This window comes from Aquarana catesbeiana, linkage group LG04, assembly GCF_042186555.1.
Source record: "Aquarana catesbeiana isolate 2022-GZ linkage group LG04, ASM4218655v1, whole genome shotgun sequence".
Lineage (NCBI taxonomy): Eukaryota > Metazoa > Chordata > Amphibia > Anura > Ranidae > Aquarana > Aquarana catesbeiana.
The window spans coordinates 517440172-517466799 of record NC_133327.1 but is presented as its reverse complement, the minus strand read 5'-3'; the positions used below and the strand labels follow the sequence as shown (position 1 = coordinate 517466799).

Here is a 26628-nt window from a genome sequence, read left to right as displayed (position 1 = left end):
TGTCAGCCTCACCTGGTGCCATCTGTGTTGGTGCTTACATCTTCCTGATCACTCCTCTCAGCATCTTCCTCTCCTCCAGTAGATCTCTCCCAGCCCCCCCCCCCGCACAGACAGCCAGAAACTCTGCCGACTCGTACAGCATCCTCATCTGCCCGGACTTCCCACTCATGCAGACCCCTCCTCCCCTGCTGCAAGTGACCTTATGCCACCTTTGGTGCAGGAGCCGGCTCACTGGCAGAGTGGCTCCTTCTGCCTGCCCTGATGACGCTCACGCTGCACTGATCTATAGTTAGGCAGCGCAGTAGGGGCTCGAGGGGCTTTTTTGTGAGGGGGGCAACTTTTTTGCCGCCCCCCCACAAAGTGCCGCCCTAGGCCTGGGCCTTGTCAGCCTAGGCCAAAATACAGCGCTGCTTAAACCACAGAAATCCTGGACTGGTTTTCTTCTGCCAGGCCTGGTGCTCTAAATAATTTTGGTTTTTATGACATCTGGTGACCTAGCTTGTTGAGGAGGTGGCAGAAGCAGCTGGCTGTTTCTCCATCATTTTTCTTAGATCACAATCTCTGTTATAGCAACTTGTCTGTTTATACATGATAGAACTCTTAAGACCCAACTCTCCCATTTTATTTGAACAGGTGTACTTGAAATCTTGAGACTACGAAAACTGGACTAGGAAAATACAGTAAATTGTGCCGTCAGCCTGTGACAATGGTACTGACGAATTTTAAACGGGGATCATTTTGTAAATTATCTGTAAAGCTGGATACACACTATATAACATTTTCTGCAGATTTTTTTTTCTTTAGATTTACTAAAACCATATAATATGAGGTCAAACCTAAACACTTTCAATTTGTATGCAATCAGGCAGGTCCTTGCACTACATAGTTGAAGGTAAATCTAAAGGAAGTCTAACAACAAAAGTTTGTATAGGTTTGTATAGTGTGTAGCCAGCTTTAGACTATATAACCCTCAAAAGTAGCTGTTCTGTGTTGTATCTTGCAACCAGTTTCCAGCCACCCTGGTTCCAGTGCAGGGTACAACATTAAAGAGGAGCTCCAGGCTCCCCCTAAAAAATGAAAAGTCAGCAGCTACAAATACTGTAGCTGCTGACTTTTTTAATAGAACATTCTTCAATTCGGGTGCAAGCGCCAGCATCTCGAGTAAGGGAAACAGGAAGTGAAGCCTTGTGGCTTCACAACCGGTTTCCTACTGCGCATGCGCGAGCTGTGCTGCACCTTGTGAATCATCCTGTAGTCTTCTGGGACCTGTGCTGTGTCCCAGAAGACTGCAGGGGAAGGAGGGAGGGCTGAACTTCCAGCTCAGATTGCTGCGACGATCTGAGCCAGAAGTGGGAGAAGGTACCTATCAAAACCAGGTACCCACTCCTCCCTCCCCCAAAAAAGTGGCAAATGTGCAGGTGGAGGGTGCAAACAAGCAGAACATGCCCTTTTGGGTGGAGCTCCGCTTTAAAAAAAAAAAAAAAAAATGTATTGTTGGGCAATACTAGGACTGAGCTCTGCATCATAGGAGGAGGTCACATGCTACCCCATACCTGGAAGTAAAGGAGCTTTTTCAGTGCCCCTGATTGGGTAACAGAGTGGCAAAAGAGGACAGGGAAGGCGAGTATAGGCAGGGTGGGCTTTAAAGAAGCTCTGTCACACTGTACAAAATAGGTCTGTTTGTAGGACTTCAAAATGCATGGCAAGGAGTTAGTGCCGTGCATTGCATTAAAAAAAATGGTTGGTGTCTGATTTTGGACAGACTGGGGTGCATTGGCAGCCAATTCAAAATTAGTGCACCTTTTTGTGCGACATAATGCCCATGCGTTAACATGCCACAAGAATGTAAATTATCCCTTTATACATTTTTATTTTTTTATTTATTTTTTAATAAAGCTGCCTACTTTCACTTATAAAGTCCAAATGGCTGTGTTTGTTCGTGGTAATAGATGGTATGCTATTCACATTTCTAACAATAACAATGTTTCATTACACAGCAGACATAATTACAATCAGTAAGGCTTTCCATATAGGTAATGTGCTGAAAAAGCAAACCCACAATGACATCCTTTGTATGTGTCAGTAGTGAGATAAGTGGCACATTTTCTCAGCATAGTTCCTGTATATATTTAGGACACAGGCATTGTAAATGTTAAGTGAGGCGCTTTCTGCAAAACTCGAGGATATCCGTAGAATGCATGACCTAATTGTTTTCCTATTCAGAAGGATAAATACTAGGATATTCCCTCCTATTGTCCATTTTTTTCCAACCCTCACTATACTGTTTACAGAGGAGTAGTAAAGATACCTAATAAACCATGTAAAATTTCCTTCTATTGAATTCAATGATAACATTTGTTAATATAAAAAGGTTTTTTTAATTTTTTAAAACACTAAATCTGAAAGTGGTCTTCATACCAGCCAGGTAACTAGTGGTTGGGCCAGTGAATATGAGGGTGGACATGAGAAAGATCTAAACCTTGAGGTGTGTAGCTGGGTTACAGTTAGCAGAAAGGATAGGGGCAAATGCGTCATGAAAGGTAATCCCCAAATTAGCACACCCAAATAAATGTTAATTTGGGATGTAAGTGCAGGGTAGTAGTGCTGCATATCTACCAACCAGGAGAAAAACAGCTGCATTGTAAATGGGAATAAAAGTACAGAAAAGGCCTAATGTGGTGATGAGGGATTCTGTTGTTGGATGGGCAGAATAATCTGTCCCCATGAATTGAGTTTACATTTTGTGGATTGAATAATAAAGCTATTATTGAGTAAAGCTGCGGATGATCTATTGGTCATGGCACGGACTGACACCAATGACAGAGCTAGGGGAACATGGAATGTGGTAAAAATTATTTTAGAGGTGATAACTAAGACAGAGGTGTTCAACCTGCACCCATGGGCTTCATGCGGCCCAAGACAGCTATGAATGTGGCTCAATACAAAATCACATTTTGTAAAAATGTGTTTGCACTTAGCGAACATATGCAGTCGAAGAATAATTTGACAGTGTCTATTTCCTGGACTTTTTATAAGTTTTACCTTCCCAAAGAAAACTATCTCACTCTTCACAATCATGGCTTATTCATGTGATGTTTTCGCCTGCACCTATATTTGTGAGCAATTATTTTCAAGGATTAAATGCAAGAGGTGAAAATTTAGAACCAAAATATCTGATGAGCACCCTGAGAATTTATTGAGAATTGCTATTACATCCATCGAACCAGATATATTGATGTGTTTGTTTATCAAAAACAGTGTCAAATATCGCACTAGTTTTTATTTTGCCCTTTTTTACTTTTTATAATAAAAAATATTACAAAAAAAATAAAGTTTTATTACTCAAGTACATCATCTATATCAGTGATCGTTAATCTTTTCTGCTCATCAGCTATCCTTATTCTTAGTGTATTTTATGACAATTCCTCTTCTTCCAATGTGGCTCAGGAAGGTCAAAAGGACACCCCTGTTCTAAGAGAAATTTTTAATTTAGGCTCTTTATTTTCTGAAATGTTACTAGTGCTCTATTATGTAAAAGAGAGACATCTAGACCTTAGAGCAGGGTTAGGTGACCTTAAAGCGGAGCTCCACCCAAAAGGGGAAATTTCATTTATCTGCCTCCTCCCTGCTGCCACATTTGGCACCTTTTTTTTGGGGGGGGGGGGTTAGCGGGTACCTGGTTTTGACAGGTACCCGCTCCCACTTCCAGCTAAGTTTGCATCAATGACTATTTGAAGCGTCAGTTTAACCACTCGGCAACCGCCCGCCTGCATAATGCTGCGGACGAGCGGCCACTGTAGGCAAAGCGACGTACCCATATGTCGCTGCCTACTTACGGGTGTAGGATGGAGCCTCCTGACCGCTCTAGCACAAGGAGTTGACTCACAGCCGGGACGTGCTGATCGGCTGTGTACATTCACAGCCGAGAGCTCTGTGTTGACATTAAACTAGGGCTGAAACAACTAATCGATTAATCGACAATTGATTATGAAATTAATCAATTGCTATTTTCATAATCGATTAATCGGCCAGGTGATTAGTTGGCCTGCATACAGAATGCATTTATTTGTTTACATATCGGGAAATACAGTGCAGCACACATACAGCTCTGTACATCATAGATACATGTCAGTAAGTGCCTGAGAACATGAATGTGTAAGGAGCAATGCCTCATGGGACATGTAGTCCTGGGCAGGAGTGGTTCTAAAAGACAAAAAAAAAGTTTTCTTTACCTTGCTATTGGGGCACTCTATACTGTACTTAACGCACAGCAAAAAGCAGTGTAGAAACAGATCAAAAGCAAACTGCATAGGTGTGTACCGAGCCTTATGCTGGCCACATGGATCAATTTTGAGACGAGAATATTCAGACGAAAAATCTTTGTACATTCGCTGAATGAAAGAATGTTGTTTGAAATTTTCACTTGCTTTTAACATTCTGTTTTAAAATCAATGTACTTTCTGAACGAAAAACACATACACTGTCTGAAAATTCCTTTGACCAAGCAGTGTTCTATTATTTGCATATTTTTCTGTCGAACGAACGTCGATTTGACCCCACTAACGATTCGAAAATCGAACGAACGTTCTTAAAATTACATTTTTTTGTTTGTTTTTGAAGATAGGCGTTGTTTTTGTATGGCCAGCATATAATATATTACAGTTCTTTTTGAAAATCTACAAAACAGTCAAACTTTTATTTTTTATCTAAAAATTATCCGATTATTTACCAGATTCAACCTCTAATAGTATATACAGTATATCTCTTCTGTCTGTTATTCTCAGAGTGGATTAGAGATTTTGCTCTCTAACCATATAGATGGTTATTTATATTTACCACTGCATATAGATATTTAGGAATAAATTGCTTTTTTTAAACTCTACATATTAACTAAATTATATGCTACACTATTTTTAAGGTTATTAACCGGTTAATCGAAACAATGATCAGCCAACTAATCGATTATGAAAATAATCGTTAGTTGCAGCCCTACATTCAACACAGAGCTCTGTACACAGGGAACAATCCTCTGTTTCTCCCATCCCTGCAAAGCAGGGATGAGAAACTTAAAGTGGTGTTCCACCCAAAAATAAATAAATGCATGAATGTGCCTAAAAAAAAAAACTTGGAAATTTTTTTCTTTTTTACTGACCTCTAAATGGCTGTTGCTAGGGGGTCCCTCGTAGTCTGCCTCCTTCAGTGCCTGGGCTGGTGACATCACTTCCCCTTGGCGCAGGAAGGGCTCAGCTCTGCCCCCTCTTTCTTGTCAATCATGACTGAGCGGACAATCACGGCGCGCTGCGCCGCTCGCGCATGCGCAGTGGGTGCCCGGCTGTGAAGCCACAGCCGGGCGCCCACAATTGCAATGCCGGCGCCGCTGAACGGAGGGGGAGACAAGCGGGTCTTCTATCCCCCGCATCGCTGGACCGTGGGACAGGTAAGTGTCCGATTATTAAAAGTTAGCAGCTGCAGTATTTGTAGCTGCTGACTTTTAATTTTTTTTAAAAAAATGGGAACTCTTCTTTAAGAGATCAACTTGTAAAAGCAGCACACCTTATACACATTACACATAGTTAGGCACATTTTTAACCCCTTGATCACCCTAGATGTTATGCCCTTCCCAGCCAGTGTCATTGGTACAGTGACCGTACATGTTTATTACCATTAAATGACAGTAGTGTCACTGGTGATGTCAATGACAGTCAGTTCCCCCAGCGTCAATTAGTGTCAGATTGCCTACCACACCAACGCAGTTTCATTATACGTTGTTGTTTGCCGCCATTAGTAGTATAAAAAATGTAAAATTGCAGTATACATCCCATAGTTTGTAGGCGCTATAACTTTCACGCAAACCAATCGATATACACTTATTGGGATTTTTTTTTTAGTTATCAGAAACATGTAGCAGAATATTGCATGTAGCAATTTCCCCAAAATTTAGTAATAAATAATGTTCAGTCTTCTTCTTTTTTGCGATATAAAAAAATAAAAAACCCAGTGGTGATCAAATATCACCAAAAGAGAGCTCTATTTGTGTAAAAAAAATTATATACATTTTGGGTACAGTGCTGCACGACCACGCAATCGCCAGGTAACCGCTTCAGCCCCAGAAGAATTTACCCCCTTCCTGACCAGAGCGTTTTGTGCGATTTGGCACTGCGTCACTTTAACTGACAATTGCGTAGTAGTGCAACGTTGTACCCAAACAAAATTGATGTAATTTTTTTCCCACAAATAGAGCTTTCTTTTGGTGGTATTTGATTGCCTCTGCGGTTTTTATTTTTTGCGCTATAAACAAAAAAAGAATGAAAATTTTGAAAAAAAGCAATATTTTTAACTTTTTGCTATAATAATAAATATCCCCAAAAAATATATAAAAAAACATTTTTTTTCCTCAGTTTAGGCCGATACGTATTCTTCTACATATATTTGGTAAAAAAAATCGCAATAAGCGTTTATTAATTGGTTTGCACAAAAGTTATAGTGTTTACAAAATAGGGGATAGTTTTATGGCATTTTTATTAACTTTTTTTTTTTACTAGTAATGGCGGCGATCAGAGATTTTTATCATGACTGCTACATTACGGAGGACACATCGGACACTTTTGGTGCTATTTTGGGACCATTCACATTTATACAGCGATCAGTGCGATTAAAAATGCATTGATTACTGTGTAAATGTGACTGGCAGTGAAGGGGTTAACCAGGAGGGGGTGCTGCAGGGTTTAAGTGTTTCCTAGGGAGTGATTCTAACTGTGGGGGGGATGGGCTATGTGTGACACGACACTGATCACCGCTCCCAATCACAGGGAGCGATGATCAGTGTCCTGTCACTAGGCAGAACAGGGAAATGCTTGTTTACATCAGCATTTCCCCGTTCTTCCTCTCCGTGAGACGGTCGCGGGTAATCGAATCCGCGGTCGGACTCACGGTGCTCGCGCGCCTGCTATCCAGACCTCGCGAGAACACGTACATTAACGTGATTTCGCACAGCAGAGCCAACCTGCAGAAGTAAAACTGCGGCGGCTGGTCCGCAAGCAATTAAAGTAGCACAGTGCTGACTAGCAAAAAATGGCCTGGTCATGAAGGGGAGAAAACCTTCCAGAGCTCAAGAGGTTAAAAGGGTTAATGTTGTTTTTGCTGTATTGTAGGATACAGACTTGCTGTCAAAGTAGAAATCAGAATTCCTCAGCTTTTGTCTACCAGTGTTAGCCCTGCAGGACAAAGTTTTTAATCTTTTAAACTCCTAGTCCGGGCACAAAGAACATTAATATTTAAGTGTTTATGTGATGGAAAAGCGTAACATTTATTTTTTGCCTGCCCATTCCTTTCATTATTCATGTGATCATAAGATTATGTCATAATCCTCTATGCTTGCAACTTTTATAAGCGCTTTTTTGTGCTTTCTGCTTTTAGGTTGGGCTCAGACAACTCGACATGTCTCTCCTGTGCCAGCTATATTCCCTTTATGAATCCATTCAAGAATATAAAGGCGCTTGTCAGGCTGCTTCCAGTGCAGAATGTTCATATGCGATGGAAAATGGATTTTTTGATGAGGAAGAAGAGTACTACCAAGAAGCCAGTGCCCTTCATAAGGGTGGTAGAGAAGACTCGGAAGGAAACCTTGTTTTGACTGTACCTACCCTTTCCAATGAGGATTGGATACTTGAGAACATTTAATGAAGGAGCTGGACATTTCCCACCTTGATTTTTTTTTCAGCCATTTTTTGTAATAGGAAAGTGGTTTATTAACCATAACATAAACATTTTCAGGCATGCTTTTAAAAGAGTGCTCTGTTCCTGCTCACCATTGTGGGCAATAATGTTGCTATAAGCAACTTGAAAGAAACTTTCAAGTGCCTTTGACATCCGAAAGCACTTAACTGTGAGGAAAGACCAGACGAATAACTTTTTATGATGCGTTGTATTGGAGACTTAAAGTAATATATTTAATCATACAGGCTTCCATCATCTGCCTTAAATCGCCTATTAAGCAATGGTGTAAACCTTTAGTTCTTACATATACCAAGTTTAATAATTTCATACAATCCATTGGTAAGGTCATCAGTGAATGTTCAGACATATCACTTGCAGTGAAATCTAGACTAGTTATTACTTAACAGTGCAGGTTCTTTATGTACTGAAGTTCAAAACTAGGTGTAATTACCTAGGAGGTGGTTATTTTTAATACTTAGTCTCCGCCTAACACGTGTTTTTAAGCCATTTGATAATACAGCATTATATTATAGCTAATTATATAACCATAGATTTAAATAATTTTGGATGAGTTGCCTATAGCAAATAGAGGAGAACTCTAAGCAAAACACAAAATTCATTAATGCATATTTTAAATGAATAGCTTTTTTAAGGCATAAAGCACATAGGTACTGGATAGACCATTTGTAAAGGATAACAGTGTACTCTTATGCTCCTGTAGCAGGGACTGCCATTACATCCAGTTCAGCACCATTTATGAACCACACCATAGCTGGTTAGTAAATTGTAACCTTCAGGAAACTGCAGATAAATACCAGCTAGAATGGGCAACCCAATGGATCTGGTAGACTTTTTAGGATAAAAAAAAAAAAGTTTCTTTTCAAAAAACCCACATATTATCATAGCACCCACATGGGGTTTAATAAGTGGTAAAACCAGAATAAAACTGCAGGGATTAGAATCCATACTAGTAGACTAGTAGTGTTAGGCTAGACCAGGGGTCTCCAAACTTTCTAAAAAAGAAAAAAAAAAAAGGGCCAGTTTCTTGTCCTTCAGACTTTAGGGAGGACCAAACTGTTGCCAGCGGGAATGGAAATTTTCCTGGCATCAGTGGGAGTAAACCTCACATTTGGTATTAGGTGGAGGAACAGTGCCCCATTGTTGGTGTCAATGGGAGAAATGGTGTCTCATTGCCACGGTCAGTTGGCAGAATAGTGTCTCTTATTAGTGGGAGGAATAGTGCCCCAAGGGCCTTATAAAGGCAAACAAAGGGTAGCAGTTTGGAGACCACTGGGCTAGACAATACAGTTTTGGATTCTTTTGTTCATCACACAGGCTGAACGAGAGAAAATAAATAGCTTTCTTCATCCATGCTAAACATGAAATTCCCCATACCAGCTATTAAATTTAGGCTGGTGCAGCACCTGCAGCTGCTTAAATACCTAAACAGTGACTGCATCTGATTAGATACAGTCACTGTTTGGACAATTTTCCACCCAGCTAAGTCAATTTTTAAGTTGACTTTTTGTCAGCCAGGTGGTGCCAACAGAGCCACCGGCTCAAATTTCAGGAATCGGCCAAACTTCAAACCACCTATGGCCAGCTTTACATACATGGTCAACTCTTTTACTTATTTTCTAGTTTGGTGATCATGCATCTTCACTCAGAAAATGCTCCTAATAGTAAAATAAAGAAGCCTTCCTTAGAAGAACATCTTTTTAACATAAAATGCAGTGTGTCAAACGAGCAAGATTTTTACCTGTTTTCCTTTAGATAGGAGTGCCGTTTTATGTAAAAATAGATATCGGCAATATTTGATAACATCCAAAATACGTCCCTCTCTTTGTTGCATCAGTGTAATAAAACCTCACACTGTGGCTAAAGAGATGTCCCACTGTATCATGGAAGCTGAGCTTCATTTAGGTCTCTGCTATGAATAAGACTGGGAGGAAGGCTTATGCACAGAAAATATATTCACGTTTTTCTACACATAGAAAATGGTGGCAACGAATTATTAAACATGTGCCCCTTTCTCCTGAAAAATAGCCATATTAGATCTAAATATGCTATAGGGGCTCTTCTGTTAGTTCCCCAATATTTGGCAACCACCTTCCTATAAGGGCAATTCTTTCAGAGAAATTGATGATATTTTTATAGGTATCAGCCTCCGTCTCTTCTATTTTAAATTAAACTGGTAATAAGAGAAATCCTGGAGCTGCTTTTGCTAGCTTCCTTCAGCAAATTCTAGTGGCCTGGCTGTTAATCTGACCCACTGACTTCAATACTTTTAAGTCACTGACCTGGAAAACATGTGCAGAAAGTGCATGGTAAAGTAAGGTTCCAAGTCATTGATTAAAATTATTGAAACAAAAAAGTCCAGTATGACAGCCAGACAGCTATAATTTTCAGAAGGAAATGTCAAAAGTTGAAGCTTTCTCATTTAAGACTCGGTTCACATATGTACGGGCTGGTTTGCAGTGCGATTTCAAACCCCGGTCCGGTGCCATTTCAGTGGTTCAGGTGTGAATCCAATTGTAGTTTATGAGATTAGAAAACTCACCTGAACCAGACTGAAATTTCACAGGACTCTTTTTCAAATCGCACTGCAGCCAGCCCACACATATGTGAACAGGCTGTAAAGTATATCTAAACCCAAGAACAAAATGATGGTTTGATTAGTTTTCTATTTCTAGGCTAGGTACATTTGTGTGATAGAAAATCACTCTCCTTGTACCTTTTCTGTATACTGAACTGAAATGTCAAACAATGTTTTCTTCTTTCCAAGCTGTCTTTTGTGAGCTACACAACCCTTCCTCCCTATGTACTGGTGAAAAGGAGAAGGGAAGTGTTTGTAGTCCACATCATGAGAGCAGGCTAGGGTGACAATGTTCATCTGTAAATGCAGCGCAGTGAATAATCATGGTCACCCTAGGACAGGATCACCAGGAGAAAATAAAGGAAAAAAGTGTTGGAAACTGATGCAGCCATTACATCTAAGGACTGTTAAGCTGCAATATATTTATTTTTTTATTTTTGGTTTAGATATGCTTTAAGCAAAGATGAAAACCAAATTGTGATATTTATGTGTGTGCACAAGCCTTTCCGTGCACAAGTCACTTGCCACTTTTTATTTTTCCTGCCTTCTTACCTCACATAAGCACCATTAGGCTCAAGCACTGTTAGCCATGCATATCTCATTAGACTGTCACTCAGTAAGTGTGCAGCTCTTTGTTGCTTTTTCTTTGTTTTGCGGACTATTTTTATTTTGATCAGTATTTAATGAATCTTACAATGGTTTGACACTTTAATGCACATGCTGCTTGCTTTTTTTTTTCTTTTTGTTTTATGCACTTTTTTTTTGTGTTTGTGTGCTGGTTCTGACTTGTTATACACATAGCCTCGCAGATCCACACGTATAAGTTTGTTATAAAAAAAGCGATTTGTTAAAATCCATAGAGATGCAAAAAAAAAAAAAACAACACATTGAGCCTGACTTTTTTACAAGTCAAACATTTGTATTTATGTTTTGGGACCTTAAACATTTCTTTGCTATCATCTAAGAAAAAACACTTATTGTTTTATTATGTTAACTACATGTATATTTATTTAGAAATAAACTGTCATACATTTTCTCTAATAAAAAATAATGTGTATACAAGTTTGGAAGCTTTCGTTTTGTTTCATTGTTTACTACTGTTGAGAATATGTGTAGATCTTTGCCCAAAGCTGGCCCTAGACGATGATAAAAGATTTTTTATTTTGTTCAGCCAGCAAAAGCCATAACTTCCTCTCTCCTCTCCTGCACATACTGGCCTCATCATACCTTCCGCGGTCCTTTCCTGCACATACTGGCCTCATCATACCTTCCACGGTCCTTTCCTGCACATACTGGCCTCATCATACCTTCCACGGTCCTCTCCAGCACATACTGGCCTCATCAAACCTTCCACGGTCCTCTCCTGCACATACTGGCCTCAATATACCTTCCTCTCTCTTCTCCTGCACATACTGGCCTCATTATACATTCCACTCTCCTCTCCTGCACATACTGGCCTCGATATATCTTTGACACCCCTCTCCTGCACATACTGGCCTCCACATACCTTCCACATTCCTCTCCTGCACATACTGGCCTCATTATACCTTCCACACTCCTCTCCTGCACATACTGGCCTCCTTATACCTTCCACGCTCCTCTTGTGCACATACTGGCCTCAATATACCTTCCACACTCCTCTCCCACACATACTGGCCCCATTTTACATTCCACACTCCTCTCCTGCACTTATTGGCTTCATCATACCTTCCGCACTTCTTTCCTACATGTCCTGGCTTCATCATACCTCCTTAACTCCTTTCCTGTATTAATTGCACTTCATACCCTCTGCACTTCACTCCTCTCCTGGACATACTGACCCATCATACTCCCTGCACTCGTCTCCTGTACACACTTTGTCACCTTATTTTTTTGGAAATTTTGGTAGTTTATTTAAAATGTTATCTTTGCCAACACACTGAAGTGATTATGATGTTATTTAAGGAATTGCCAACAAATGATTAAAGGTAAAGTGTAAATATTCACTGTTTTATTGTAGTATTTACTTGAAAGTAATATTTTTTTATGACTCATGTTTTTACATACTCATCCCTTCCTATTTTGTTATTGCATTATGTATAGAGATTTGTTTATTAGCATGAGAGTGTTTGCAGTCATTCCTCCTCCCTGCTTAAAATGAACCTATATACACACTTAACTTACTGCAACAGAGACCACCATATATTATCCACCTTGGCAGTTGCAGATCGCTGGTCCTGGACCTTGAACGATCCCAGGGCTTGTCGTCGTGCTTCAGGGCCCACAATGCGTGCTGTGTAGCTATAAAGTGCACTTTTTTTTCAGGTGCATACAGCTACAGGAGGGACATAGAGCAGATGGGTCACAATGTGAGTGCTGGTTGACACTGGCATACCCAGGACACATTTACTTTGCATCAGGCTGAGCTTAAGTTGCTGGACTATTGCTCAGCAGTAGGCGCATTTTCTTGGCTGCACCTCTGTGTTTGTGCTCAGCACCATAACCAGAAGGAATGGTAAAAATACTGCAAAAGATAAGGGCACAAAAGGGTCACCCTCAAGCCCTAAGGACCCCACCTCTGCAACACCATCCCCCCCTCAAAGATCTAGGGAGGCTGGTCGGAGTAAGCCATCGGGGTCATCAGGGGCTGCAATTGCTTCCAACACTTCAGCCCTATGTAACTGAGGAGGTTTTTTCCTCAACTATCGGTGGATTAGAGGAAAAGTTAGCAACTTTATTTGCATCTTCACAGAGTTGAAGAAAGCGCATTAGGTCCCCTTCTACCACCCAGGATCCTCAAACAGAGGAACAGTGGGAGGGGGAAAATGAATCCCCCTCAGGGGACCATGGAGAGACTGACTCCTCTTCTGAGGGATCAAGTGGGGAAGAACCTTCTTCAGCTTCACATGCTGAGAAGTTGCTGGTGCATTCTCTTACTGAAATGGTCCGCTCCACATTTAAGCTACCCTTAACTGAGTCGGTTGAAGAGCCCACTTCTTGTTTGGGTTCACTAAAGCCTCCTCAAGCCTTGCGTGCCTTTCCTGTACATTAATTGCTGGAAAAGCTTATATATTCTGAGTGGGATCACCCAGATAAGCATTTTTCCCCCTCCTAAAAAGTTTTCAACACTTTATCCTATGGAGGAAAAATTCACTAAGATGTGGAGTATACCGGCAATTGATGCTGCTATATCCTTTGTGAAAAAAAGTTTTACTTGTCTGGTTGACAATTTGCAAATGTTTACGGATCCAACTGATAAGAGATTGGAATTCCTGTTAAAAGATATTTTTTCCTTGGCAGGTTCAGTGGCTCAACCTGCAGTCGCGGCAATTGGGGTATGTCAATCCTTGAGAGACCATTTGAAACAGGTGCTCAAGGTTTTCCCCAAACAACAGGCCCAGGAGTTAGCTGAGCTGCCAGCAGCTTTGTAAAATGCAATTGACGCAATCAGAGATTCTATTCTTCAAACCTCTCGCCTTACGCTTGGGTTGATGCATATGCGTAGAATCTTATGGTTAAAAAGTTGGTCAGCCGAAGCGCCATGCAAAAAAGCTCTTGGCTGGTTTTCCTTTCCATGATGAAAAGCTCTTTGGGGATGATTTGGACAAATATATCCAAAAAATATCAAGTGGGAAAAGTATTCTTTTGCCAGTTAAGAAAAAGTGTAAACGTCCCTCATTTAAATGGGCTCTTTCTCCAGTGCCAGGGGCATCAGCTCCAGACAGTCGCGACGGCCTCCACCGTCAGGTTCAAGAGGTAAACCTCGGGGTCAACCCCAGGGGCAAAAGAAATCCTGGGGGAGGAAACCCACAAGACAAAACGCTAAAGCCTTTTTATGAAGGGGCGCCTCCGCTCGTTCGAGTGGGGGGAAGACTTCTGCAGTTCTCAAGGGTCTGGCAGGAAGAATTTCGAGACAGATGGGTGGTCTCCAAAATAGCTCTAGGTTACAAACTAGAGTTCCGAGAATTCCCGTCTACTCGTTTCCTCAAGTCAAATGTCCCCAAAGATCCAGAGAAAAAGAAGTCTCTCTAGCATTAGACCGACTTTTGTCACAAAGTGTGACAAGTGATCATGATGGTCCCCATGGAAGAGCAGGGGTTGGGGTTTTGTTCAAACCTTTTCATGGTGCCAAAACCAAATGTAGATGTCAGGCCCATTCTAGATCTGAAAGATCTAAACCGGTTCCTGAAAATTCACTCTTTTCGCATGGAATCAATCCGATCAGTAGTCTCCGTCCTACGGAGGAGAACTTCTGGCATCAATCGACATCAAGGATTATGCATGTAGCCATTTTCCCTGCTCACCAGAAATATCTGCGTTTCGAAGTAGAAAAACTTCATTTTCAGTTTGTAGCTTTGCCTTTCGGTCTAACTACTGTACCTCGGGTGTTTACAAAACTTCTGGCCAGATTAAGGACTCAAGGTATAACGATAATAGCATACCTAGACGACCTGCTCTTGATAGACCGGTCGTAGCCCGCCTGGACCAAAGCATGGTCAACACAGTCAACTACCTGGAATACCTAGATTGGGTCGGCAACCTAGAGAAATCTTCCTTAAAACCAGTAAGAAGATTAGAGTGCTTGGGTCTGATTATAGATACAGCCCAGAAGAGGGTGTTCTTACACCAGGCAAAAATCAACGCCATAAAGGAGCTGGTTCAGGTGGTCATGGCAGAGAAGGGTCCTTTGTATGAGGTTGTTGGGGAAGATGGTGGCTTCATTCATGAGCATAGGGAAGCAGTTCCTTATGCTCAGTTTAATTCGAGACTGCTGCAAAACAGTATCCTGTCGGCTTGGGACAAGAAGATCCAAGCACTAGATTTTCCAATGCGTTTTTCACCAAAAATACGTCAGAGCCTCAGTTGGTAGAGGATACCCAAGAATCTGCAGAAGGGGAAATCCTTCTTACCAGTTACCTGGAAGGTGGTAACAACAGATGCCAGCCTTTCAGGTTGGGGAGCAGTCCTGGAAGAGATGTAGGTCCAAGGGAAATGGTCCAGAACCGAAGGACTTTGCCCATCAACGTCTTAGAGATTCGGGCAGCATACCTAGCCCTAAGGGCCTGGACATTCAGGTTGCGGAATTCTCCTATAGGGATTCAATATGACAATGCCACAGCAGTGGCTTATATCAATCACCAGGGGGGCACCAGAAGTCAGGCAGCCCAGGGAGAGGTAAACCAGATCCTAACCTGGGCAGAAAAGCATGTGCCGTGCATATCGGCAATCTTCATTTCAGGAGTAGAGAACTGGCAGGCGGACTACTTAGTCGCTAGCAGTTGTTCCCGGGGGAATGATCCCTTCACCCCAACATCTTCCTGGCTATATGCCAAAGATGGGGGATCCCGGACGTAGATCTGTTTGCGTCCAGGTTCAACAACAAAGTCGACGACTTTGTGTCAAGAACAAGGGATCCACTCGAATGCAGAACAGATGTGTTGGTGACCCCATGGGATCAGTTCTCACTGATTTATGCATTCCCTCTTATTCTGCTGCTACCTCGACTTCTTCACAGGATCAAGCAGGCAAAGAAGTCGATAGTTCTTGTGGCCCAGAAGATCTTGGTATGCAGAAATGGTAAAGATGGTGGTGGGGCCCCATGGCGTCCAGACCTGCTATCGCAGGGACCAGTGTTCCATCCTACTTTACAAATGCTAAATTTAAAATTTTGGCTGTTGAAACCCACATTCTGAAGAATCATGGGCTTTCAGGCTCAGTGATATCTACTTTGATTAATTCAAGGTAGCCAGCTTCCAGAGTCATTTATTCTAGAGTCCAGAAGGCATATGTTTCCTGGTGTGAATCCAGGCGTTGGCATCCTAGAAAGTATGTCATAGTTAGAATTCTTGCCTTTCTGCAGATGGGGTTAGAGATGAAACTGGCCTTGAGTACTATCAAGTCTCGGCCTTATGGGTATTGTTTCAACATCCACTTGCTTCGCATTCTTTGGTCCGAAGCTTTATACATGGGGTAACGCGGCTTAATCCACCGGTTAGAGCACCCCTGAACTCTTGGGACTTGAATTTAGTTCTATCTGCGTTACAGAAACAGCCTTTTGAGCCGATACAACATATTCCCCTGGTCCTTTTGACAAGGAAGCTAGTTTTTCTGGTAGCCATTTCCTCTGCAAGAAGGGTATCAGAGTTGGCTGCTCTTTCTTGTAAAGAGCCATATTTAATTATTCACAAGGATAGACTAGTATTGCGTCCTCATCCTAGCTTTCTGCCAAAGGTGGTTTCAGGTTTTCACCTCAACCAGGATATTGTTTTGCCTTATTTTTTTCCAGAACCCTGTTCTAAGGAAGAAAAGTCACTACATTCTTTGGATGTAGTGGGAGCGGTCAAAATCTATTGAAGGCGACTGCTCAGGTTCGCAAAACAGATGTTTTGTTTATGTTGCCTGAAGGTCCTAGGAAAAGACAAGCAGCGCCGAAATCCACTATTGCGAAATGGATTCTGCAAGTAATTATTTAGGTTATGGTTTGAAGAGGAAAGTTCCACCTTTCCAAATCAAAGCACACTCCACCAGGGCTGTTAGTGCTTCGTGGGCTGTGCATCACCAAGCCTCCATGGCTCAAAATCTGCAAGGCCGCAACTTGGTCTTCAGTCCATACATTCACCAGATTCTATCAGGTGGATGTAAGAAGGCATGAGGATATCGCCTTTGGGCGCAGTGTACTGCAGGCAGCAGTATAGGTCCACAAGTCTGATTGCACCCTACTTTTGTTTTTTTCCCCTCCCCTCAGGTGGCATTGCTCTGGGACATCCCATACAGTAATTACTGTGGCTCTGTGTCCCATGATGTATGATAAATAAAATAGGATTTTTTAACAGCTTACCTGTAAAGTCATTTTCTTGGAGTACATCACAGGACACAGAGGTCCCTCCCCTCTTTGGTTACACGTGTATTGCTTTGCTACAAAACTGAGGTACTCCCAGTAAGGGGAGGGGTTATCTGGGGAATTGAACTTCCTGTCTAGGGTGTGCAGTGTCCATCACCTGAAGGTGCCATATAACCCATACAGTAATTACTGTGGCTGTGTCCCATGATGTACTCCAAAAAAAGGATTTTACAGGTAAGCTGTTATAAAAATCCTATTATTGCCCTGCTTAGCTTAGTATCATCCGCAAATACAGAGTTTGAGCTGTTTATCCCATCCTCCAGGTCGTAAATTAAATAGGATTGGTCCCAGGAGAGAACCCTGGGGACCCCACTTTCCACCCCGGACCATTCCGAGTACTCCCCATTTATCACCACCTTCTGAACTTGCCCCTGGAGCCAGTTTTCAATCCATGTACTCACCCTATGATCCAGGCCAACGGACCATACTTTATACAGTAAACACTTATGGGGAACTGTATCAAATGCTTTTGCAAAATCCAGATTCACCACGTCTACGGGCCTTCCTTTTGTCTAGATGGCAGCTCACCTCCTCACAGAAGGTTAATAGATTGGTTTGGCAAGAACGATTCTTCATGAATCCATGCTGATTACTGCTAATGATACCGTTGTCATTACTAAAATCTTGTATATAGTCCCTTATCATCCCCTCCAAGAGCTTGCATACAATTGATGTTAGGCTAACTGGTCTGTAATTCCCAGGGATGTATCTTTGCCCTTTTTTAAATATTGGTGCTACGTTGGTTTTTCTCCAATCGGCTGGTACCATTCCAGTCAGTAGACTGTTCGTAAAAATTAGGAACAATTGTTTGTCAATTACTTGACTGAGTTCATTAAGGACCCTCGGGTGCAAGCCATCTGGTCCCAGTGACTTATTAATGTTAAGTTTTTCAAGTCTATTTCTAATTCTGTCCTCTGTTAGCCATGAGGGTGCTTCCTGTGACGTGTCATGGGGATAAACATTGCAGTTTTGGTTACTGAAGCCCCCCGATTCCCTCATGAAGACTGAGGAGAAGAATAAATTCAATACCTTCGCCATCTCTCCATGTTTAGTAACCAGCTTCCCTTCATCGTTCTTTATGGGACCAATATGATCTGACCTCCCTTTCTTACTATTTATGTACTTACTTTCTTACTATTTATGTACTTAAAGAATTTCTTGGGATTTTTTTTTTTTACTCTCCTCCGCTGTGTTGGATATCTCATTGAGTTTCTGGGGTGGCTCACAGGCATTTTTGACCCTGCTTAGTTGGGGTTCGCACTCCCAGAGGTGAGCCTATACCCATTGGGGGGGAGCACATGTGAGGTGATTTGTTGGTGGTCTGGAAGCTTTATATACAAGATTTCATAATTCTAAACGCATGTTTAGTGTTTTAAACAATTCAAGCACTATTGGAGCCTTTTTCTCTGCATATACTCTGCTGCTGATATACTGAGGAGGAGATCTTGGGAGAAGTTTATGAGCCAGCTGTGTTGGATATCTCACTGAGTCCTGGGGTGGCTCACAGGCATTTTCTGACCCTGCTTAGTTGGGTGGGTCGCACTCCCAGAGGTGAGCCTATACCCTTTGGGGGGGGGAGCACGAGTGAGGTGATTCGTTGGTGGTCTGGAAGTTTTAAATAGGATTTCAATATTTTTAGTTTTTCATCAATCAACATCCATTTGTGGAATTTTCACTGTTTTAATATGGACTTTTTTGCACTTTATTGCATGGACATTTAATTATGCACTTTATATGTTGTTTGATTCAATGATTTTTGATATTTGTTTATATTTCATGATTCAACGCTGCACTCTTATGTATTGATTTTTGTGCACATGCATTTAGGGATGTGATCAGTGTTAGCAGCTGGTCTTTTGAATACCTTTCACACACACTGTGTTTCTAGTACATATATAATTAGTTTTGTTTTTTGGCTAGCTTGCAAGACTTTATCACATATCATTTTAAAATTGTGTTTTGTTTTTTTTCAATTCATTGAAATTTATTTTTCCCCAAAAAACTGATTTAAAAACCGCTGTGCAAATACTGTGCGACATAAATTGCAACAATCGCCATTTTATGGGTTTATTTAGGGTCTCTGCTAATAAAATATATATATATATATATATATATATATATATATATATATATATATATATATATATATATATATATAATGTTTGAGAGTTATAAGTAGTATTCTAGCAAAAAATACATATTTAAACTTGTAAACAAAGTGCCAGAAAGGCTTGGTCTTCAAGTGGTTAAGCCATGCTCAATATTCAAAGCAATATTCAAAGCAATTTGCTTGTACTGCTTTATCTGTGGTCTGGCCCTACTTTCATTTTTACCCACATCCAGATTTTGGTAAAACAAGTTAGACACTGCAAGTCATAAACCCACTTTTTGCCACACTCTCTATACCTACCCAAGCTCTTTCAAGTGTCCTTCCTAATTATTTTAAACTGTTGCTTTCTATTCTATTTTTGCATTTCATTTTATTTAAAAAAGGAAGAAGAGCAGTTCTAACACAAACCCCATGTACAAAGATGACAATATTTAATGTGTCACTTTTCACTTGCAACATTCTTCTCACTAGATAATTACACATTTTATTTTTGTTTTTGATGACTACAGTGACACTTTAACTGTTACTTTATTTCATGTATAATTATTTTCCAAGGAGTGGTAATGAAATGTTTGTCATAAGGATGATTATCAGGGTGACTTGTTTGCAGCTATTTTGCACATTCTTTAATTGCAATTCCTATTTTCCGGTCAACTGATTTTCATGTCTTTCAACAGACATTGTTTTACATACTGCATGCACCGGGTAACTTTACGCTAAGAATTAGAGGTCAGACTAATGTGGTCTTGTCACTGGTATATAGTGTACAATTTATCATTGCTTATTATTTCATTTACTTTGTGTTCATGTACTTTAAAATATGCTGTTACATCCCCATAGGGGTTTGTTGATGTGAAATAAAAACAATATGAGGTCATGTAATCTTATATAGAGCATAATACTATAAAATCTTGGCACTAGCATATGTACATAAACACTAACAATAAACATCTTATTATCTCCCTTTTGGTCAGTTAACTATAGCACGTGGTTTGTTAAACGTGTTCATTAATTGCAAAAAAAAATAAAAAATTAGAGCTGTCCAAAGTACAATCCTTGTGTTATCTCAAGGCCTTTAATTAGCCCTCCTAGATCTTATTTTGGACTTTGGATTAACTAGTGTCGACAGTATGTTGTAAGGATGAGGAAAGTGGAAAAGTTTGAGTAGTTTAGCAACAAATAACTGGGTGGAACTGAAACCATAATCCACAAAATGCTGTGTGTTGTCAGTTCACAACAGGATTTAGGAGCTGGGCATATTTATGGCAGATCAATAGTTATTTTTCACAGGGTCTTTAAAATGGTAAACATGGGGAACGTGCATGGATTGCAGAATGTATTATAAATGCATTTGTTCCCCCTGGACGTGAGAGGTTTATTATTTAACACATCTATCAGTTATTGATATAGTTGATTTTAAATTAATGATATACTGTATGTATCTAAACTACATAACAACACCATACTGATAACATGTTTGGATAGAAGTATACCACAAAAGGGCATTTCTTGCACCTATTTATAGAGTGATTATTGAAGCTGAAACAAAGTAGTCTCCCATTACAGACTCGCCCGAGGACTAGAACATGCGGATAAAACAGAATGGGATTAGGAATGAACTAATCCTGCAGCTGGAAGTCTACAGCTAATGCAAGATATCCAGCAATAACTAGAGGATGGTAGTCAGGAGCAGATATGGATTAACCACTTGATTACCAGCCTGTATTACCCTTTCATTACCAGACCATTTTTCACTTTCTAGTACTGTGATAGTTTGACTAACAATTACTTGGTTTTCCAACACTGTACCCAAATTAATTTTGTACCATTTTTTGAGACAAATGGGGCTTTCTTTTGGTGGTATTTTATAACTACTGTTTTATTTATTTATTTCTTACTAATATAGTGCGTTTTTTTTTTTTTGTTTGATTCTTACTTTAAAAGGAAAAAAGACCAAAGTTTTGGGGAAAAAAATATTTTTCCCTTATTTTCTGTTATAAAACATGCCAAAAAATGCCGGGTCAGTAAGAAACCCCATAAAATGGCCCCTTTTTCGACAGTAGCACACCCCAAGGTGATCTCACTTTTGTTACACAAATGCATATGAAGAAAGATGCTGGCATTCAGGGGGTAAAACATGGAGCTTGGTAATGGTGCACTGGATACATAATTGTAATGATCATTCACAGAGGGATACGTGAGTGAAGGGGTTAATCTACAGGGGACATACAGTAGAAGGATGGAGATAAAGGGGTTAGTGTACAGAATAAGGGAGATGAAGGGTTAATATACAAAAACAAACTGAAAATTAATGGTGTAGGGGAGGAGGGGTGGTTATCACAGCGATTATAAGGTAGAAAATATATGGAACAGCCATGCTAAAACATGTACAATACAAATGAGCAGCCGTTTGAGCTATCTGTGATCCAAATTTCAAAAATATATTTAATGTACAAAGCAGTGCTAATAAATGGAAATCAGTGTTGTGAAAACAGATGAAAGTAAACATATCTCAATAAACATAATGATATCAAACTTATGAAAATGAAAAAATATATAAGAGAAAAAATTCCTAAATAAATTAAAAGTCCATCAAGGCCCATAGAGAAGGGCTAGATAAAAAAAAATAATGTGCATCACAAAAAGCTCAAAAGCAGGGGGGAGGCCAGATTATCCACAAAACACTTCATCCACTAAATGTCCCCACATTCATGAAGTCGCAATGCTTCCACCACCAGGTGACACCAAGTGCTCAAGCCTCTTACCGGATCCTATGGACCATCATATAGTATGGTCAAATGCGCATGTTAAGTCTCCTTATGCGGGGGAACTCCAGAACACCAGTGATATATCCGGTCAGAGTTTGTTGATCAGCATGATGAAAAATAAAAAGCATATGCGCTCATAGTGTAATCCGTAACAATTTATTAAAGAGGATCAAACAACAAATAGGACTTGTAAGCAATATCAAAAATTGTACAGAGCAAGTCCCAGGGCAAAAAAAAATTAAAAATTGCCTATAGCAGTAAAATATAGCAAACGAATTGCTCTCCCATTTGCAGAAGGCCGTGTGGCAGCACCGGACTTATCCACCGGTCAGCAAGCGTGCATGATGACATAGCGTCGTAGCCATGACCAACGCGTTTCAGCAGAGATGATGTTGTCTGGGGACTGGCTTGGATCAGAAGGTACAGGATCGGCTCAGTACACGTTGTCTGTGCACAGAGCCCAGCAGGTAAAATGGGCACCCAAGGGTGTTTTTCTCATCTGTGTTTATAAATGGCACTGGGAAAATAACAGTCCACCAATCCACTGTTTATAAATGTATGTTGATAGAAAACAGATTGAGGAAGAATGGGGTCTTAGGCCAGTCATAGACGATTCAAATGTTGGCCGGTTCAGCAGGAAGCTAAATGTACCAAGTTGATCAATTTGGGTACAACCAGCCTGCCGGATTCACTTGCGATTATCGCTAGCGGCTGCTACAGCAGCTAACAACAATCACTGTCTTCTCCCGGGAGCAGAATTGCTCAGCTGGAGGTATTCCTGTCATGGTACTACTTACAGTGAGCCCACAGGCGAGCAGGTGACACGGGATCCCCCAGGGCATGGAGTCTAAGGGCCAGCCGGTATTCTGCCAGGGACCCCCTCACGAGGGTTTGGGCTTAGCTGTGTGCTGACCCCAGGTCACAACCCCCGAGTTCACCCTACTCGCTAGGGAAGTGCCAGGAGACACTGTCAGGCAAGAATGGATGGATGAAGCAAAAGGAAAGCCGGATAGCGAGCCAAAGTCAGGGATGGCTGCAGACAACGTAATCAGAACAAGCCAAGTCAGTGCACAAGAGATCAGTTCACGAGAGGTCAGGTTTTACGTCAGGTCACACGAAGGAAGCTCCGAAACAAATGTTGCTCAAGCAACCAGTAGCTGGTTTGAAAGGGATTTAAATAGGGAAGCACATGAGGGGCTGGACAGGAAGTAGCAGGAAGGAATCATATATTAAGCAACAGATGTGGCCGGTGACACCCAAAGTTGCAGAGTGCATAGAGCAGAACACAAGCTAGTGGAACAACAGGTGCCAGCCAGCCTACAGCAGTAAAGGTGAGACACACATCAGCTCCGCAGCTGATCAGTGACAATTCCCCTGTCAGCGCTGTCTGTGTTGATGGTGGAATCGTGCAAAATTCTTTTCTGCAACCCATGGCCTTTGGATAAGTAGAAGCATTGGCTCTCCCCAACCCTTTGATTGACATTAATAAGGATTGTAATAGCATGGCCCAACCCATCGGACATGAAAGACTTTCAAATGTATCCTCCTTTGTGGAGCGGGAGACAGATGCACATCTTTGACCAGTTGTGCTATGCCCCTGGTTTACTGCAAGATAAAGAATATTTTTGCTGAACCTTCTGAACATTTACAGTAAATTAAGATGTAATATAATGCCACTTAAACAGCAACATAGTGTACATAAATTCTAAAATGTTGGATTTCTAGTTGATAGCTAGAAAATACTGCATACTGTATATTGGGGCACCTACATGACTTGAAACTAAGTTCTGCAACAAACTTAAAGCAAACCTTTCTTTTACAACCTTCCTGAACACTGTTGGCAGAAGACGTTGACAGAGTTGGAGAAATATACCAGAATTTTTTAATTTGGCACCTTCAATTCCACTTCTCACCCTCCTGGAATGTCATTCATAGTGTTGGAGGCCTTTGGGTTTCAATCACAGCCTACATGTCCAATCGCCTGCATGGTTTATCTGTTTCAATGAGAGTAGTGACAGGGTTACCCTCTATCACTTCTATTAAACTCCTTAAACCTCTTGAAGCCACATGGCTGATCTCTCTCCACTGAGATACTCAGCGTTGGGTCGGGTAGGGGGTGGATTTGGTAGCAAAGGGAGGCTGCCAAGATGACAGAGGAAATTACAGTTTTGACTTGTGCCCAAAAGTCAATATTTGCATATAATAAACAGATTTGGTTTGAATGCATGCACTGCTTGCTTCCATAGAAGGAGGAGTAGACTAGATTGAATTTACTTGTATCTGTCTATAGCAGGGGAATGGAATGTTTACTTTGCCAACCATAACTGGACCATGTAGGGGTTAAAGTGTATGTAAACCCTATTTGTCATATACTAATTTCAACATTGTATTTCAATTATTTCTAGTCTTCTCCTATTACCACTTGAGCTCCGGAAGGTTTTACCCCCTTCATGACCAGGCCATTTTTGCTATTTAGCACTGTGCGGCACAGAACGTTCACTCTGTACAGAGCCCTGTGTGTTTGTCAACATAGGGCACTGGGCTGTGATTGGACCCAGCCAATCAGCAAGCCTCAGCCATGAATCATTGGCTGAAACCCGCTGACAAAATTTTGTAATGTCCAATCACTGTGGGAGCCATCGGGGGGTGGGAGGGGGCACAGGCACATGCCCTGAACCCCGGAGAAGGAAGTGACATATAGGATAGTCACTGTGCCTGAATGAGCCGCTCACCTGTGGTTAATCTGAACAATCGTGATGTTTTTAAACCTACTTTGTAAAGATTCCCACACATTTTGTTCCTGGAAATCTGTGACATGTATTAACTATGCCCTGTGAGTAGACAGAGTCTGCCTTCTGAACTACAGAGGTGCAGAGAGGGGAAGTTTCTGGAGGCGGAGTCAGTACAGGAATCACTGCCTGCAGACAGCAAGGTACCATGGGATATGTAGTCCTTAGAAATTGAAGTAAACAGCAGAGGAAAAGTTGCAAAGCATGCAAGGAATCCAGGAAGTTGTGGAAAGAGATGACCAGCAGACAGGCAGAACTTACCACATGAATTGAGATTTTTCAAATAAGCTTATATTAGATTGTCGATATATCTATATTATTTCTTTTACACTGCTGATGTTATATATGAAAGTGTGTGCTGTGACCATAGGTTTTCTATAAATACACCACTGAAAGCATTTTGCTATATCTGTTTGATAAGTGCAAAAAAAAAAAAACAATTAACAAAGATCCTAATTCTTATTTTAGACATCATAATAGTTAAGAGTCTATTTTCCTAAAAAAAAAAAAAAAATCACTGTTCAAATGTCTCAAGCATTCACACAGCCATCGGAACTAATTCCCATATATGTTTATTTTGTTGATTCTCAGCTATATCTAGTGGCCATAATGCAGTACTTTTCTGAAACACAATTAGCAAAATACTACATTGTGGCCGCTAGATGGAGCTAACAATCATAGGAAACAAGCATATTAGAACAATGATGGGCATTACTTGCGACAGCAGTGTGAGTGCTTGAGACATTTGCATAGCAATTTTATTTTTTTATAAAAAGGCATTTTAGTTTCTTTTTGTGGCGAATAGGGTTGAGGGAGGTTTTGAGCATTTTAGCAAAAGACATTTGGGCAGGCATGCCTTACACTGCTCAGTCCACAAAAAATGCTGTGTTGTTATCCCACAAAATGACTTTGGAACTATTTAGAGTTCTGGCACAAGTATTTTTCTGTACTTGCAGGGTGTTTAAAGAGATATAATATGGGGAGATGTCCATGTATTGCAGAGATTTTCTGCGTGTTTTATTTTTCCCAGACATACAAGCAATATCAAGTACTTATCATATAGAGGACTTGCCATCCCATGCAGAAATTTTCTAATCTTCTAATCTGATTTACCCCAAGAGCAATGCCTGTTCTGTACAAATAAGGGAACACGTATTTCAATCCATGTGACCAACATCCGTATATTCTTATTTATGGAATTTATTTAGTGACGAAGATGCTGACAATTAACAGAAATCATTAAAGTTGTTACTCATAGATTATGTATGCAGTCCAAACCCTCCAACAAGTGATAATTACACCTGAAACAGGGTGATCCCTGACGTGAATGAATAATAGATCATAATCATTGTTAAATATGATTTTGGCAGCAAGATAAATTATTCAGCAATAAAAAATCTTCAGAGAGCACAGTTGTCCTACAACTTCCTCCAGGAAAGCAGCCACTTCCTCCCATACAGCAATTTCCTTAATAATTTAGATAGAAGATAACACCATTCCTCATAGGGATGTTTTATGCATAGGAAAAATGGGACATGAAGGGACCTCCAACCACCAGTGGATCCAAAGGTTGATAACAGATTTATCCTTACCAGACGCATTGGACCTCCTTTATAGCAAGGTCTTAGAAGCATACAGATTTAGCCCTCTGCAGGGACAGGAGATGACAGCTCACCACATGACCGGAGATGATTCCTACACTTCCGCGTTGATGCAAATACTCCCTCATTTTAAACTCGTGAATAAAGAAGGGGAGAAAAAGAAACTCC

General features: G+C 40.8%; 1 protein-coding gene across 2 annotated transcripts in view; it reads left to right on the top strand.

Moving 5' to 3' along the window:
* Positions 1-12297, top strand: part of FAM89A (family with sequence similarity 89 member A) — a 39158-nt gene extending 26861 nt beyond the window's left edge. For both annotated transcript variants that reach the window (XM_073627765.1, XM_073627763.1), the window contains one exon: positions 7417-12297. In XM_073627765.1, coding sequence (XP_073483866.1) covers positions 7417-7680 — 264 coding nt within the window. In that variant the 3' untranslated portion in view covers positions 7681-12297. The remainder of the gene's footprint in view (positions 1-7416) is intronic.
* Positions 12298-26628: the final 14331 nt, after the last annotated feature.